Genomic DNA, 17,772 nt, shown 5'->3' with positions numbered 1-17,772 from the left:
GAGACATTAGAAAGAGATGTCTTCTAGGTTCTGCATATAAAATAAACCCAAAGAGGTGATATGCTGTAGCAACCCACATGTTGTGACACGCATCCAGGTGTGGCATTTTCAAAGAAACAGGAAAGAAAACCTTGCTGCTTGTTAGAAAACTACCCCAGAACTGGTGTAAAACCTCTTTCAGGATAAAATCCTATCATAATAACAGTTTGGACCCATGGGCCAAGGTTAATTGTATGAAGTTCAATAAGGCCAAGTGCCAGGTCCTGCACTTGAGTCACAACACCCCCATGGTAACTTACAGACTTGGGGATGTATGGTTGAAAAGCTGCAATTTGGAGCAGCACCTGGGGGCATTAGTTGACAGTCAACTGAACGAGTCAGCAGTGCCCAGGTGGCCAAGAAAGCCAATGGCATCCTGGCTTGTGTTAGAAACACAGTGGCCAGCAGGGACAGGAAGGTGATCATCCCCCTGTACTTAGCACTGGTGAGGCCACACCTCAAGTATTGTGTTCAGTTCTGGGGCCCCTCAATAGAGGAAGGACACTGAGATGCTGGAAAGTGTGCAGAGAAGGATAATGAGGCTCATGAAGGGCCTGGAGTGCATGACCTACAAGGAGTGTCTGAGGGAGCTGGGGTTGTTCAAGTCTAGAGAAGAGAAGGCTGAGGGGAGACCTCACTGCTCTCTACAACTACCTGAAGGGAGGTAGGAGCAAGGAGGGGGCAGCCTCCTCTCCTTGATAAGTGACAGGACTAGAGGAAACGCTTACAAGCTGTGCCAGGGAAGATTTAGCCTGGATGTTAGGAAATACTTCTTCACTGGAAAGGGTTCTCAAACATTGGAAAGGTCTGTCCAGGGCAGTGGTGGAGTCATCATCCCTGAGAACATGGTTTAGTGGGTCAGAAGTTGGACTCTGAGTTGGATGATCTCTGAGGTTTCTTCCAACTAGATATTCTTGATAACTGTGAAACTATTCCACCCACATCTGGAATAGTTGAAACCTCTTTGAAATGCCAAATGATATTAATTGATAAAAACTTCTGACCACCATGTCTGCACTAGGGCTTTGAACAGTTAACCAGTGAACACTAACTCAAAATAAACACCAGCACAAAATGAATTACCTGGTATCTGTTGATAAGGTAACTATTTGTATTTTTTTTATTACTTAGCTAGTAATTCTCCTGGAAGTATACCCTACAATACAATTCCAAAAAAATAAAAATCTTCATATTCTATGGATGTGAAGACAGGTTTCACCTGTAGCCACAGTGTTCAGAAAACAAATCAGCTACAAGGATGCCCTAGTATTTTGGGAAAGGAAGAGCTTGGGGTAGTGGAGATATTTCAGTGGTGCCAAAAAAGGAAATTCTTTCTAAGAACTTTTATATTCAAACTGTCTTCAGTAATTATATATTACAGTCTCAGTGAAAAGAATTCTTTTTGCATTTTAGGAGAAAAAATTAAAAGCACTTAATTCAGACCTACAAAGATCAATGGCATGTTATAAAGGTCATATATGGTACAAATTATGAACCAATAAGCTGCAATAAATGATTAATTGCTGTAATTACCTATAGACATAGTTAACAAGGTCTAAGAACTGGGCATTTAATTCAAGGTCTTCTGGAAAACGCTTTTCAATGTAAGTCATCATTTTCACTAGTAAAATGGACTTCTCCCGGAGAGTAGGTGTCTGTGTTAAAAGAAGACATGATTAATTTTCTCAATTCATCTTCAAACTTGCATGGAACTAAGCACACCTCAGCCATCCTTTACACCACTCGTTCACTGCTAAAGTACTGAAAAATAGCTTGGTAGAAGGTCACAGTTCTTGAAAAATAACTCAAGCATTTCTCCTTCTAATATATGCTAGAGAATTTTAAAGACATGACTGAAAACTGGCTTACAGTCATTTAGTATTTGAGACCAATAATGATTTTGTCTTCTTAATTTACCTGATTAGCTGCCATTGGGGAATTGTTTTTCACCCATTCTTCCACTATTTTCACCACTGCACGAAGAATTTTGGCATCAGTAGATTTTTCAATGAGAGACGTTAGAATAGCTTGTATAAAATTTTTCCTCATTTCCATACTCATCACAGCCAAGCGAGTTTTCACAAGATCCAGGCTTAGCATTACCAGTTCACTTGTACCTGCTGTGGATGCAAAAAAGGAATGTGAATTGTCTACACACCTATAAAATGCTGAGTAAAAATATTTTCCAGAGAAGCTGCTGTAATTTTAGAAATAGCAGTAACAATACCTGTTACCTAGAAATACATTCCTAGAAATAAACCTTTTCACAAGTACTACTTTTCCATTCCCAAACAACTGAGACAAAGCTCTCCCAAAAAAATCCCTTCAAAAACAGAAAGGTAAGCCTGTGAGGTTTCATTGCAGTAAATCTTTGGTAAAAGGTATTACAAAAGCCCTGTACAGAAAAACTGCAATTTAACTTGTGAAAGAAATACTCTATGATGCAGCACACCTATTCTGTTCTCTTCATTTCCTGACTTGCTTATCTGTCACGTTTAATAATTTTCAAATTGTTTCTCAGCGTTGATAAAATGTGCAAGGTTCTCATTTACCTAATTAAAATATGGGCTGGGAATCTAAAAGCAGCAATTCTTTCCAAGTATTTTCTTCAGCAGCTTGCTCATTAATAAATCACAGTGCTCTTTACTAGCATGGGATTTTCATTTACAAGAATATCTACTAATTTTTTTCCCCGTGACTCATGACCTAATTTATTTGAGGATAGACAGAACTGTACAGATTGAAAAAAATGCTGTTTTAAGATGAAAACAAATCAGCAGCTCCAAGAAGTTAATTTCACAAACAGTTGATCCAATATTATCAAATAGGAAGAAGTAAAAAAAAAAACAAAAAAAAACACAGAAAACAACCAGAAAGTACATATCAAAAGAATTCAGCACCTCTCCCTTCAACACTAAGAATTTCAGTATTTCTATATGTGCTGTAGCTCAACAAACAATAACCACTCACTGGGATGTTTGCTTTAATACTGAAATTCATGTATTAAACAGGTAACATGAACTCAACAGTGCATTTTCATCCCACAATAGTTCAGTACTAGTTCTCACTGATGCGAAGGTATTTTTCAATATGCAATAATGCACAAAAAACTCTGCAAAATCATTTTAATCCCTTTAGGGTGAGAAGATTCTAACACTTTTACAGCATTTCTAATCATATACATCTTTAGTCTATACAGTGTAATACCTGTAGTTGCTTCTGCTGTTCCTGCTGTAGCCTGTGGGTTTAAGTGTTCCCTGACCATCTTCTGCAGAGACCTCATAAAGACTGAAATCAGCCTGTCAATGTAGCTGGGATTGTTACTGCATGCAGACTTAAGGATCATTAAAGTACCTACAGATAAAAACAAGGAAGTAAAGCTTTCATTGAGCATGACCCAAGTAAGATACAGGTTTTCAGTCTGGATGTTCTCAGTCTTTTGAGAAATTCTCAGAGCTGTTATTTTGTCCTGCCATGAAACAAGCATGGTCCTATCCAAGTTACAGACTAGAAATCTGGAGAGATTTGAAGAAACTTTCAGTCTTAACTTTAGCATAACACTAAATAGTTTATTTTTGCATTAATTAGAATATTTGGATGTTCTGTACATAAGCCTGTGATAGAGGGCAAGGGGGACAAAGGGAGGATTGAGAGCGTGTATTTCACAGTATCACAGAATTGTCAGGGTTGGAAGGGACCTCAAGAATCATCTAGTTCCAACCCCCTGCCATAGGCAGGGACACTTTCCACTACATCAGGTTGTCCAGAGCTACATCCAGCCTGGCCTTAAAAAATTCCAGGGATGGGAATTCTACCACCTCCCTGGGCAACCTGTTCCAGTGTCTCACCACCCTCATGGTCAACAGCTTCTTCCTAATGTCTAATCTAAATCTACTTCTAGCTTGGATCCATTCCCTCTAGTCCCTCACCAGCTTTCCTGTAGCCCCCTTCAGATACTGCAAGGCCACAAGAAGGTCTCCTTGGAGCCTTCTCTTCTCCAAACTGAACAACCCCAACTTTCTCAGCCTGTCCTCATAGGAGAGGAGTTCTAGCCCTCCAAGACATTATTAAAAAAAAAAAGTTAACTGAGAAAAATGAACCTACTCCTAATGTCACACACTTGCTTTAGCAATGAAAAAGTAGCAAAACATTCACATGAATAGGTCTGGATTGAGTAATTCTTTAATTTTTTTTTTAATTACACAATCTCAGTTTTCTAAGCTAGATATCAAGTTTCATAAATCAGTTACTGTAGACTGAAAAGGTTAACTATTGAAACAGGTTCTACACAGTTTATAAATGTACTATGCCTACAGTGTCACAGCCCCTTCAAATTACACAGAGTTACTACCAAGGCTTATCCCAACACAAGCTTATGTATATTCATGTAAACCAATCAGCTTTAGCAGTATTCATGCTATAAAACACTCAGTACTCACATCATAGCCACTAAAACCACTATACCTATCCCTTTCCTTGCTGCAACTTCAGAATTCAACAAAAGCCTACACCAATGTTTACAGATGCATGCTTTGTTCAGCAACTGGCTGCTTCCAAAGTTTTGATCTCTTTTTGTGCTCAGTTGTGCACAAAATTTGTCACACAAAGTTCAGCCTCTTAAACACAGAATTAATAAGATATGCACTATCTGATAGCTACGATTGTAGAGCAGCTTTTAAGTGAGCACCGGACAAATTCTAAGAAACATCTTTCTTGGTTAGTTTGTTGTAAAGCACATTCTGACATCTGACAAATAGGCAATTCCCAAAGCGAAATTACAGCTATATACACACACATCACAAAGTAGAACAATGAAGGACATTTACCATTTAAATCAGTAAGTTGCTCAAAATTGTGCAATTTCAGGTCTGTATTACCAACACAACCAGTTCTGGGCCAAACTGTATTATTCCAATGCATTTTACTCATTGTAACATGTAGCTGAGTTCTCTACCAGTTAAACATGTGCAGAGAACAAGAAAAGAACATTTCACAGAATCACAGAATGTTAGAGGTTGGAAGGGACCTCCAGAGATCTTCAGAATGGTACATACCAAAAAATCAGATTTGGTCACTCAAGAAAAAATTGTGGGCTTGTGTTTTCTTACTTAATGAGAATTCAAGATCTATAAATACATAAATTTTCCTACACTGTTTAAATAAGCTGATAAATGAGGTTTTAAAAGTAACTGCAAAATAAAGTATAAAGCAGTAACCTGTAAGAATGTTTCCAGAGTCCTTGAAGTATTCTATTGTACCTCAGAGCAGGATTCTGGGGTGTCCATGTAACATTCAGTAACTTTTGACATTGTATTTCAGTTAACCTGAATGCTGCATCTTTTTCCTAAGTGCTTTGAATGCAGAAAGCTTTCATCTAGCACAGCTAGAGCTTCCCACTTCCAATAATTGCTTCCACGTCAGCTACTGGGAGAAAACAGAATGCAATAAACCTCCCAGGCCCTTTCTTCTTAGGTAATAGAGATCCCAAGCTATTTTCTCAAGCTAGCTCAAAACAGTTCCAACAGCTTCCTCTGCACAGTATCATTTTCCCTATGGAAAACAGAGGCTGATGACAAGGACCATATTAACTCCAGGCACTACATATGTCTAGTAGAGATGTGGGAAACTTACCAAAGAGCTGAGAAGGGTTTGCATTAGTGGCTTTTTCATAATTAGTAAGTCCTTCATAAATAACCTTTCCAACTGCAGCATAAAGGCACTCAAGCTCTTCATATTTGGAAGCTACACTTGAGGTACCTGCCAAGTTCAGAGAGAGTTGTGTTTACTTTTGGTAACGATCAGCCATAGAACAAGCAAGGAACAGTCATGAACATACAGTCATCAACACCATCACTGGAAAGTCATCTTGCTAATACACCAACAAGCAGACCCATCATTTATATAAACCTCTTCATAATACAACCAATATGTCTTCTAAATAACTCATTTTGATGAGAAGTCTTTGATTACTGGGGTGTTTTTAAGATATTATCTAAATTAGTCTACATTAAGACACAGCATATTACCTGTTATCTTTCTTTGTTACACCTTATCTCCCTTCCTTGTTTCAGCAAAACAGAAAAGCTTAACAACTACAAAATTGCACTTCTAAAGCTGAAAAACTGTAATTGCAAAAATACATTAAATTTCTAACATGCATTTCTTGAACCAAAGTTATGACAGCCACAGGTTATTAAGTTTTTATGTCAATGGCTAATGATGTATTCCACATGATTACTTATTTCAGCTTTTCTTTTCTTAAACAGAGGTTGAAAGTGCAAGTTAAGAATGGGCCATTAAATGCAGGAATCATAAAACAGAATATTAGCACATTCCAAAGAGTGGCTTCACACCAGCCTTAATGACTTAAGTTATGCAGCAATAAAGGATAAAAGGAGGAAGAAAATACCACATACTTGGTTCTGTAGGGAAAATACCCATCAGACGAGAAAGCAGACTGTGAACCGCTCTCAAAACCTTGGTGTTTCCACAGGTCATGCAAGCTGCTACACCTCGTTGCAGGGGTTTGAAGCTGCTAAGGATAGCAGGGGGCTGCAGTACAGTTAACAGAAAACTTAAGACCTCTAAGCCAGTGCAAATGTTGGCAAAGTTAGCTTGATTGGGCTGTTCCTAAAGAGAACACACACACAAAAAAAAAAAAAAAAAAAGACAGTGAGTAGGGGAAATCACACAGTTAGTAACTCCAGATCAAACCTGTTGAAATCCTACAAGAAGGTTGAGGTTTCTACACAAGCTAAGTTTCCCATCAATCTTCTGGATAAGTCATGCAAGATAAAACTGTAAAATACAAGGCACTACAGAATTTTTAACCATCAAACTGTTACTTAAGCATTTACAGTTATGATCTTTCTGATGCTTTTTGTGATCCTGTTTTGAAATTTGCCTGATGGTTAGAAATGCCTTCAACGGAGGACTACAGTTTATCTTCTTTTCAGCTTCTTTCAGAAGAAGCTTTGGCTATTCAGAAGCCTTTGGCAAAGAGCTAAACCAACATATTCTATGATAAGTTACAGCTTTAACATTAGAAAAGGGGATACCTGGAACTAAAAAAAAAAGCTGAATGTATCTTTGTATACCTACAAAATTAGACAGATAGTAAATTAGTCTGCTTGCTACAGAAGCCTTATTCTTTTTTCTGAATCTCTTGTATAACTGATGCCACATAGCACAAAAATTAAGATACAAAATTCCTGTTCCAGAAGATTCATATCCTTGTATTAAGTAACTATCAATAATGTCCACCCTCCTCAGGTCTGAGAGGTGGTATTGTGCCTTTGTTTTGAGGCAGGGGAAGGAGAGGTCTTTGATTTTGGCAAACTCTTGAGCAGTGCACTTTGTCCACCTTTTCCAAATTCACAGAGGGTGGTAAACTGGTATAAAAAGGCAGAGGAAATAGATAGCCCTTCACGTTCTGATGAACTCTCTAAATTGCACTCTCTACTGTTATTTTTACACCTCCACCATCTTCTCCTCTCTTCCACACAGAGAGGGCAACATTGGTCTGTACAAAGCATGCAGCACTTCTTCAGCAGCCAGAACACAGATTCTCACAACCTTCTCTGGCTTCAGTGCAGGGGAAGTCACTCAGTCATGACTTTTGTGAAGCCCTACTGCTGTTACTGCACAGACTCCATCACTTGGCACTTAAAATAGCTGTGCATTTGTGCGAGAAAGATGAGCAGGAAGTAATCCTTGTGCAACAATGACCAGAACTGACTGCAGTTCTTCCTGGCTTTCAAAGGCTATCAACAGGAAAAACAATTATCAATTGTAATGGTAATTTTGACTCAGGTTGCACACTACTTGAGAAAAGATGAGTAAAGCTCCCTGCAGTGCTATCAGTACTTAGAAAACCAAAACAAATGGAGCTACACAAAAACCACTTCCAATAGAAGGAAGAAAGGATGAGAGTAGATACTTGCCCTTTCAAGGGCTATCCCCATCAAGACAACAGCATTATAAAAGCATAGCCCATGTGGATCAACAGGTGGAAAAAACAGGCCACAGCAAATTTTCTCATAATCTTAGACATTTTCAGTTTCTTAAGTAAGTACAATATATTACTCCTCTATTCTAAGAAACACAAGTGACATGAGAGCTCTTGCAAAGTTAACACAGTAAGAGATGCTAAGCTATTAAATAGTATGATACAAAAAAGTAGGTATCAAAAAAGTTATTCTGTGGCAAGAAGCAGACAAACAGCATACAGATGCTAATAAAATATGTTGTACCATCAAATACAGGAAATCAGCCTTTCAGTGAACTTTATATTACCATAATGGAGTGAGAAACCTAGCAGCAATTTAGAAAAAAAAAAAAAAAAGGTCAGTCTCAATTTGTGAAACCTCCTAATAACAAAAAAAAAAAAAAAAAACAACCCCAAACAAAAAAAAAAAAAGCCCAAACCCCAGAATCCCACCAGCAAGTAGGCTATCCAAACAAGCAAATTACAACCTATTTCAAAATCAAAGTAATACAGGAAGTTACTTCACCTGCTCCTAAGCCTATTTTAATATTTGTAAGTACTTCAGCTACACAAATTACAACTGCTGATTGTAATCCACGTACTTAACAATTTGTGCATTTCACTACAAAGAAAAAAGATTTAAGACTGGGCAAATCAGTATCTAGGTGTCACTAGAATTCAATGAACAAACGTGTAAGTGAAACCTAAAGACCTACAGGACTAGAATGTTACCTACCACAGTCATTAGCAGCTTATCAAACCACTGTAACTTCAGTTCTGATTTTGGCCACATGTCTGGTCGTAAAGCTGTTTTCAGAAGGTTAACACAGCGTCGAGACAGCAATTCCCCAGGAGACCCAGCAGTGTTTGAGTTGTCATTTACCTAGCAATTAATCAGAGTTAACAAAATGACACCCTATTGTAACCAACTCATTAATTTATTATGCATTCCAAGCAAGCACATCATTTCTTATTTCTGAAATGGATAAGCTTAAGTAGTTTTATCAGTACAGTCACAGAGTTATTTAACTGTATAAAAAGATGACAACTAGTAGAAAAGATCAACACTGGTGCCTAAACTGCTAGTTAATCACTCCATTCATCAAAGGTCCATTTTTAGAAAGCTTAATCCTGTACTATACAACTCAGATAGTTAACCTCTTCTGTTTGCAAAGTATTCATAAACATACATAGCTCTTTACTCAATTCATCTTTGTAATCAAGAACACATCTATTGTGTGCAATGGACTGTAGTGTATTAAATCCCATGTTACTTAGCAGAGTCTGCTGCAGAAGCCATAAAATTTGTCACTTTTAAGCTACACTCAAATAAGTCTTCCCCATGCTAGAGAAGCTGATTTGTAACAAAGTTTGGTGAAAAGCTTTAGTTCCACATATTGCATGAAAGAAGTAATTCCAGATTTTTATCTTGAAAGTACAATTACAGTTGTTATTCTTAGATATGTAATTGACACAGTCTTTCCTTATTAAACTCTCTAAATATTCTTCAGGCTTCGGGTAAAATATTTTTGCCATTAAATCCAGGCAATAGAACAAGCACACTTTGTAGCATCAGGCAAATAAATAAGGAAATTAAGAAAAAAATGCTTATGGGAATTTTTTTTAAGTCTTTGCCTGTCTCCAGTCAAATTGTACCAGTCAGGTGTATTTACATCATGTCACTTCTGATACAGTACTTGGTTGAAACTAAAGAACAAAGAAAACGCTAGAAGTGATCAGCAGCAGTGAAACGGAGACTATTCCAACTTCAAGAGCTGGATTGCAACTGTTTCATTTTCAAGTCGGGCTCCCTGCATCTAGCTACAAATACACATTGCCATCAATCAGAAGCTAAAGCATTACCTCATGAGTAATACCTATCATTTGTGAAATGAAAAACATAGAGAAACTGGTTATCAAATTCAGTTTCTTGAATCTGAAACATTTTATGTTTTGTACAATTTTGCATTAAGGTTTCTCACCTTTCAGCAAAACAAGGTATACAAATACCAGACTAATCTAAGCATAAAAGGACTCTTTTTGCAGGAGGCTTATGGTCTTGGCTACTAACGCCACGTGGGTGTTTGACTATCAGAATAAACACACTACCTGGCAAGCAATTCTAATCAAGAAATTCACGACTGTATCTGTATGCTGCTTGTCAATCGGCTTGGCAAGAAGTGCATCAGCTCCTGGCAAAGATTGGCTACGTCCAAATACCTGCATGTACACAAAACCCAAAAGCCATAAGCAACATTGAAGAAACACAACAAGCACAACTAATCTAAAATAGTTTCTAAACTATGACCTTCAATTCCAGGAGTTTCATGTTATGTGGAAAAAGCAATTACACTAAATTGCTTAGTCAGTGCAGGTTATAATTTCAGAGTCTCTGAACAAAACTCCATTTTTTCTTACAGCACTTATTGCTCCTGTAGCTGTCCTGAATCGTTTTACTTCTTGGCCAGAATCCACAGACAATCCTCTTTTAACAGCAGACGAGGCAGAACTCGCTCCTTCTCCACTTGCACTTGAGTCCATATCTGAATCTGGCTGAAATACCAGCAATGTGCATGTTAAAAAAGCACTTAAAACTGTTATATAACAGTTCAATCTTTACCAGTTTATTTAGACTTCCTACCTGCTGGTCTTTAATTCTTTGCAATTCCCATTTAATAACTACTTCAGCAAGATCCACAGCTAATTTTCTTTGCTCTATTGTAACACTGGGAGTGAAGCCCAGTCTCTGCATGGCACTAACCATATGCTGAACCAAGTGATGTCTCACTGGATAATAAACCTGAAAAGAGTTTCAGTCATGTTAGCCATTAACCAATAAAATCATACATAAAAAACTACAGAGTCAACATAAAGAAAAATGGTAAAATATCTTTAACCCCAAAGTTTGCTAAATCTGTACTATATTCAGATTTTGCAACATGGAAAAGTAACTAGTGCTTTGAAAATATAATTTTCACTACAGATTTCAGTAGTGGCTACTGACTTCATGTACCAAATGAAGATGCTTTGCTGAAGATCCATCATTTTTCTCAAGGATCAACCATTCCAATTTTCTGTCAGTCCTTTTAGAGAGCTACGACTCACATCTGAACACACTAAGACGTTCTTTATAAAAGCACTGAGGCATCAATTCCTGAAAAGTGACTTAAATGCATTAGCTGGCTGTCACTTTGAATCATACTTCAGTGGGAGTTTTCAGAAATCATAGAATCACAGAATGGTCTGGGTTGGAAGGGACCTCCAACCCCCTCTGCAGTCAGCAGGGGCATCCTCAATTACATCAGGTTGCCCAGAGTCCTGTCAAGCCTCACTTTGAATATCTCCAGCAATGGGGCCCCAACCACCTTCCTGGGCAACCTGTTCTAGTGTTCTACTACCTTCATGGTAAAGAACCTGTTCCTAACATCCAATCTAAATCTGCTCTTCTCTAGTTTGAAGCCATTGCCCCTCATCCTATCACTATAGGCCTTTGTAAACAGTCTCTCTCCATCCCTCTTGAAGGCCCCCTTCAGGTACTGGAAGGCTGCTATTACATCTCCCCCAAGCCAAATGCTCTTATATTCACATTCTGCAGCATTTCCTTATTTGTTTAATGTTTCCCAACATACACAGCTGGAAACAAGTTATCAAACACATAAGGATTACTGAAGGATGGGGGGGAAAAAAAAGAATTTGACTTTAAACAACTCTTAAAGAATCTTCACAGCTCTGTTAAAGACCACCGCTAATGCATGTGTGCAACAAATTCATCTTGCTTTCTCCTAATATTTTGAGTTCTAACTACAGTCATGATAAGGCTTAATAAGCCATTTGCTATTTAGTTTGAATAGATGTTTTCAGTTTAAAATAAACATCTTTACAGGCAGCTAATGCCTTTTGAAACTAAACCATATAAATCAGATCACGTTATTTTCAAATCGAACTGCAATTTACCTTCTTGCTACCTGAGACCCAGTGACTACCAGAATAATTGGTTCAAGTACCTTGAAATGTTGTACTATCAAGTGCAAAATGTGTACTAGTTGGGGAACCGTGTGACCCTCTTCCACAATGATTTTTCGTGTCCAGTGAGTCAGCATCTGATGTCCATCCTCCATTCTAGCAGGCACAGCTGGAGTCAGAATAGCCATCGCTTGCCTGACAATAGCTCGGGCCTCCATCGCATGAGCTTTTAGAAGACTGTGAAAAACCTGAACAGCAAAAGTTTCTGATCAGTATTACACACATTACAAAACTAAAACATTTATAAAGAAAGAGAAATTGCAAGATATGTTTTCTTAACAAGGGTTTTTTTCCTGAAGTCTCATAATTTAATAGTAATTTGACAATACTTCATCATCAGAAGAACACAGCGTATATTTCTGTCTCCCTTGAATTCCCTTCCTCTTCCTCTCTCTCCACTGTCCAATTTCAAGTTTTCTTTGGTACCCACATTATCTCAACTGAAATGTGTCTCTTTCAAATGAGGAAACACTACCCATTTTGTTAATTCAACCAAACATACTTTTCATTGTCCTATTTACACCAGCTCTGTTTTCACTTCAAACTTCTTTCTACACTCTCCCACCCCCAAATAAATTTGTAAGTAAAAGAAAGCACACTACAGAAGTCATCAACATCCCTTAAACACTGAATACAAGCCCACAGTCAGTACCTGCAAAACTATCTTCTTATGTATGGCAAATTTTGCAATGATGTGTGCCAAAAGCAAGTGGCCACTGTATTTGCATGCTGGGTCCACACACGCCTTGGACAGGAGGCAAGGCCAAGCAAACGTCATCAGGCGTCGCAGTTTGCTGTTCCGGTTTTTGTTGTTGTCATGAATGTGATGTGGAGCATGCTCAACTAGAAGTGTGGCAAACTGCAAGAGATATATCCTCAGAGAATCCAGCATATCAGCCTGTTTTTCTGGATCAAGTACCTAGTCCCAGGGATGATCAAAGAGGAGAGAAGGAAGGTGATCAAAAGAAAGAAAAACTCAAAACCATAAAACAAAGCAAACAAAATATCCTAGGGTGGTTTGTTGTTGTTTTGTGAGGTTTTTAAGAACAGTAATAACTACAACATTTGTTTTATTTAGTTTCATACACACAAACCGCCTTTTAAATACTCAGCATGTCTAGGAACTTCCAAAAGTGCTAACCTATGAAGAAGAATTTATAAAACCCCTCAACCCTCATCTTCAACAACATCTATAACTGATAATTGCTACAATGAAATCAAGGTGAACTACAAAAACAGTGATGTTCAGTCACAGAAAGCTTTGCTTATGGGAAAAAACGGGATTACAGCCACATAAGACCTATTTCTTCAGACAGGCATTCAAGCCCTGAAGATACCACAAACTGAAAACTTTAGTCAGGTCCTACTGATGACTGACAGATCTCACAACAGTTCAAGGTTGTAATGTGATTTGATATAACTGATGATGGTATTTAGAAACAGCACAACTAATTTAAATCAGGATTGAAAAGCCAAATGACAGGAACAACGTTTTGGTTTAGTTTTCAAACCCTTTAATGGAAAACAGGGATTGATACCTTTGTTATAAAAACACTAGTGATACTTTCTGGATTATCTCCTTCTGGGTTTGGAGGTCCCAACAGTTGTTCACCTTCTCCCTTTTCAAAACTGTACAAGAAAGCAGGATTCAAGATATGTTGCAGCACCTACAGAATATAAACCAAAAAAAATTTTACACTCAACTACCAGATTCTTCTAAAGGTGGTAATCAACATTCAAGTAATCTCCCATGCAAACCTGCATGTCAGACACTGCTTTAGAAGAGGAAGCTATAAATAAAACCTTAAGAAGCAGACACACACTTTCTTTTTCCCCTTCCAAGGGCAAAGATTCTTAGAAAGTGTAAACTAAAGCAGTCAGCATTGCAAGCAAGATGAATGGCTGTCTCTGTTTATCATCACTCTTCTTCAGGTATGATATTTTCCCCTAAATGGCTCTGCCAATTATCAAACTCGTTGACATTTAAGCAAGCGAGTTTTGTTGCCCTAGTTCCCCAGAAGAAAATTAAAACCTAAATACCAGGCTTTTTTGATTTAATTACTTCAGTTACCTTTGCTTTGAGCTCGTCTCCAAAGTTGGGATCATTGAAGTCTACAAACCGGAAGAACAAAGCCCGCTTTTGGGGAATGCTGTAGTTTTTGGGGATCTCTTCTTCCATGTATTCCTTTAAGAAAGTCATATTGCAGAGAAATCGGCCCGTAAAAGCTCGAAGCAACTGGAAGAGCAACTCTATATCGCCGTAATTCCTTCTGTAAAAACACATATAAGATAAAAAGCTGCTGTGAAAAAGCACCCAACCAAACTGGTATGCTGATGACTCGAAGACACTAATCTTGTTTTTAAACGAGCAGAGGAAAGAGCAGGCACTACGAGAGGCATGGGTTTAGAGCTAATGGCAATATTATGAAATATATCAAACATTCTCTTCAATAACTGCAAACAATTTTAGGACCCTTCTATACCTTTACAGTATTTTCAAAATAAAAAACATATGCAGGCTGTAGGAAATCAATGTTTGTACGTACTTGCAGTAATTCAATAAGCAGTATGCTAACAGCTTTGGCTCCTTCCAATTTGTTGCAGCCATATTCTCCTTACGGTGTCTCTCCTGAAAAGCTTCACTCACCCATACACGTTTCAGCTGATTCACCAAGGAATGCTGATTTGCTAACCAACATTCATCATTCTTAACAATAATACTTATGATCTGTCAAAAGCAAAAGAAGACGAATGCACGGTTGATACACAACAAATCTGTCAGTAGAAACAACAATACAACAGCACTTCTTTAGAGTCAATTAAGGGCTCTAAAATATTTCAAAAAGAGTGAAACAAAACAAACAGTTTAGATCAATTTTTTAAGGAATCTAAAAACTAAATTCTGTTGCCATGTTTTCCTCTCGGATCTTACTTGATTAAAAAATAGGCATTTAAGTTTCTTTTCCCTTTTAGAGTCACTCTGACTACAACACTTTATATTTATACAACTGGTTTTCTACAAGCTATAATATACACACACACATTTGTAAGCCTGTATGTAACAGCCATGTAGCTGAAAAGGTTTTAAGTACCTAGTGCAGAGACAAACAAGAATAAATGAATACCTTGATAGCCTGAAACTGTAGATCAAGACGCATTGTGGTAGTGCTTGGAGAACCAGGTCTAACAGCTGCTTGGGTACCAACAGGTAACAGCAGAGTGATAAATCTGTTAGGATTAGCTGCCAGTACATCTCGCAGAGGTTTGGCATCTTTATGTTTTAAGAAACTCTGAAAAATGGGAAGAAATAATTTTAATAACAACCTTTAAAAGCAAAAATACCAAAAGGCTACATCATCCTGTAGCTTTTATATTCCTCACTAAACTTGCAGAGGTTATATTTCACAGATATAAAAATAACCTCTGCAGTTTCAGTAATAATCGTACATGATCTGGGAAGGTATAAAATCAACAACTCAGGACAAACAGATGCAAAATGGAGAACAGACACCCTACAGTCAGCAGAAGACCTTGATTAAGGACTACAAGGTCAAAGAGGGACAAAAACCATGGAAAAGAGATGAAAACATTTTTGTTCATAAGATTCATGAAGATGGGGGCTTTTTCCTGCTCCCCTCCCCATACAGCTTACCATAAACATTCTGCTCCACTGTGGATCATTTAAAGTGGCTTCCATCATGAACAGCTCCACAGTCTGGGATGGATGACGTGTCAAAAATTTTATCAATGGTTCCCTGAATGGACTGCCAGCCTGGAAGATGTATGCAGCTTAAATTAAAAATGCAGAGTACAGACTATTTTTCTACTAATTTACTAGCACACAAAAAAATACATTTGACTTGGCATTTATGCAGATACAAAAACATTCAGAACTTCTAAGACGAGAATTTATTGACAAATCTTCATTTTCAAGAGGCTAAGACGAATGCTAGCACTTCCTAAAAGGCTTGAAGAGAATATTTATTTCATCAAATGCTTCCACAGCATGTTTAAAAAAATATAATTATTAAATGCTAAAGTTTAAAAAATACTAGAAAGCAAAAATATCAGCAAAAATATGTTGACTTCTGCTTTTACCTCAATTAACATTGCTCGTTCTGTTTTCATAACAACTTCCAGCAGAGGTTTAACCAAAGTCTGAGGGGCAGCTGGGATAAGGTGGAATAAATTTATAATTGCTGAACAAATCTTCATTTCCTGCAGGTAAAAAGAAATACAAGAAATTTAATATTACCAATTAAAGATAAAAAAACAGTATCACACATCCTACCTTTTTTTTTTCCTTCTATATTAGCATAGTCAGCAATCAAAAGTGAAGGGTTAACATATATACTGCATCTACTTACCATGATGCATGGAGATAATTGCTCTTGTGGAAAGCTGCCCTTCCTCCCTTTCAATATCATGGATTAGTTTTATTTTCTTTGTCAGTACTGTGGTGTTTTACAGATAAGAGCTGAACATTGTGTAATGAAAATGGTGATGGGGGAGTTACGGAGTGCTCAGCGCATTATACCAAGTGGCCCATGCATCAAAAAAAAAAAAAGTACCTTCCTTTCTAAAATTCTCATATGCACCTCCCAATCTCAGACTAGACACAAAGAAAAAGACAGATTTCTTGCAGCACTGTTCAGTGTATCTTGCTAGCAGCTGATTACTTAAACGGAGCTCTGTTCCATTCGATCCTTCTGGAGTTTTGTGTAATTTAAGAGGATACTACATTTGAGTTAACTAGGGCATGGATTTCCTTCAGTAAGAAGAGGGAAGGGAAGAAACAAAACATCCACCCTCACTATCCCTCCAAAACCAATTTCTAGTATGCAGTATACAAAGGAATCTTAACAAGCACGTTTCATTTCCTCAACTCAATTTAAACACACAGTTTATGCCCCACTCTAACACGATCTGCCTAGACAGACTCCCACAAGACTGCTCTCATGGATTCAAGTGCAGGACTGAGAACACATAAGGTCTTTGAAAGCACTTCTACCTTCACAGAAAATAAAAATCCTGCTCTTCCTGGTATAAACATGCTTAACATCCCTAACAGCAATGTTATCAAAACAAACTCTGCCACAGACAAACAGAAGACAACTCACAACACTGCACTCAAAGGCACAATGCACTCTGCCCAGAACACCAAAATAAAACTAACAAACCACAATTGATAAGCAATAAAAAAATAATAAACAAAAAAACCTAAAACAACAAAGAACTTCCTGGTGCCTCCACTGAGTTTCTCACCTCTACCCCTTCCGCAGCAGGCTGAACCAAAACAGAAGTCACAGCATGAAAAGAAAAAGCCCACAAAAGTATCAAATAAATGAACAAATCAGTATATGTTATTCTTCACGTTGCAGTCAGAAATTGACCTCAGTAGGGTTATTTTCCCCTCTCAAAATGAAAGAATGGAGACACTGAATACCTCTCATACTCAGAATTGTTCTTCTAAGAATTAGGATGAAAAGCATCCTTCGTTCTCCTTGTACAACGTTTAGACATAGCTTCTCAAATATTTGTACTGAATGGAAAGTATTAAGAGATTGTCAAGTCAGGGGAAACTGTATTTTAGCATCTTCCAAGGCAAATTTGTCCAGCAACAATTATGAAACCACTTTCAATACCTGAACTACAAAGCTACAAAGTCCTTTTAATAGGCTACAATGCAGAATTTCCACTATGGTGCCACTGTTCATAACAGG

General features: G+C 37.6%; 1 protein-coding gene across 3 annotated transcripts in view; it reads right to left on the bottom strand.

Moving 5' to 3' along the window:
• The window catches only part of TRRAP (transformation/transcription domain associated protein), an 87,929-nt gene that overhangs the window by 39,435 nt on the left and 30,722 nt on the right, over positions 1-17,772 (bottom strand). The window contains exons 31-49 of one of the 3 annotated variants that reach the window (XM_054391219.1): positions 17,467-17,518; positions 17,315-17,337; positions 16,148-16,267; positions 15,702-15,821; positions 15,175-15,339; positions 14,596-14,777; positions 14,121-14,319; positions 13,588-13,716; positions 12,702-12,968; positions 12,031-12,237; positions 10,668-10,826; positions 10,445-10,579; positions 10,136-10,246; positions 8,763-8,909; positions 6,456-6,669; positions 5,671-5,796; positions 3,247-3,393; positions 1,957-2,156; positions 1,573-1,694 (exon numbers count right to left, since the gene is read on the bottom strand). In XM_054391219.1, the coding sequence (XP_054247194.1) occupies positions 1,573-1,694; positions 1,957-2,156; positions 3,247-3,393; positions 5,671-5,796; positions 6,456-6,669; positions 8,763-8,909; positions 10,136-10,246; positions 10,445-10,579; positions 10,668-10,826; positions 12,031-12,237; positions 12,702-12,968; positions 13,588-13,716; positions 14,121-14,319; positions 14,596-14,777; positions 15,175-15,339; positions 15,702-15,821; positions 16,148-16,267; positions 17,315-17,337; positions 17,467-17,518 (2,825 nt within the window). Of the gene's footprint in view, positions 1-1,572; positions 1,695-1,956; positions 2,157-3,246; positions 3,394-5,670; positions 5,797-6,455; positions 6,670-8,762; positions 8,910-10,135; positions 10,247-10,444; positions 10,580-10,667; positions 10,827-12,030; positions 12,238-12,701; positions 12,969-13,587; positions 13,717-14,120; positions 14,320-14,595; positions 14,778-15,174; positions 15,340-15,701; positions 15,822-16,147; positions 16,270-17,314; positions 17,338-17,466; positions 17,519-17,772 lie in introns of all 3 variants that reach the window. The other 2 variants (XM_054391220.1, XM_054391221.1) reach the window with 2 other exon arrangements.

The sequence above is a fragment of the Indicator indicator genome, chromosome 22 (assembly GCF_027791375.1).
Source record: "Indicator indicator isolate 239-I01 chromosome 22, UM_Iind_1.1, whole genome shotgun sequence".
Classification (NCBI taxonomy): domain Eukaryota; kingdom Metazoa; phylum Chordata; class Aves; order Piciformes; family Indicatoridae; genus Indicator; species Indicator indicator.
This window is presented reverse-complemented; position numbering and strand designations above follow the sequence as displayed.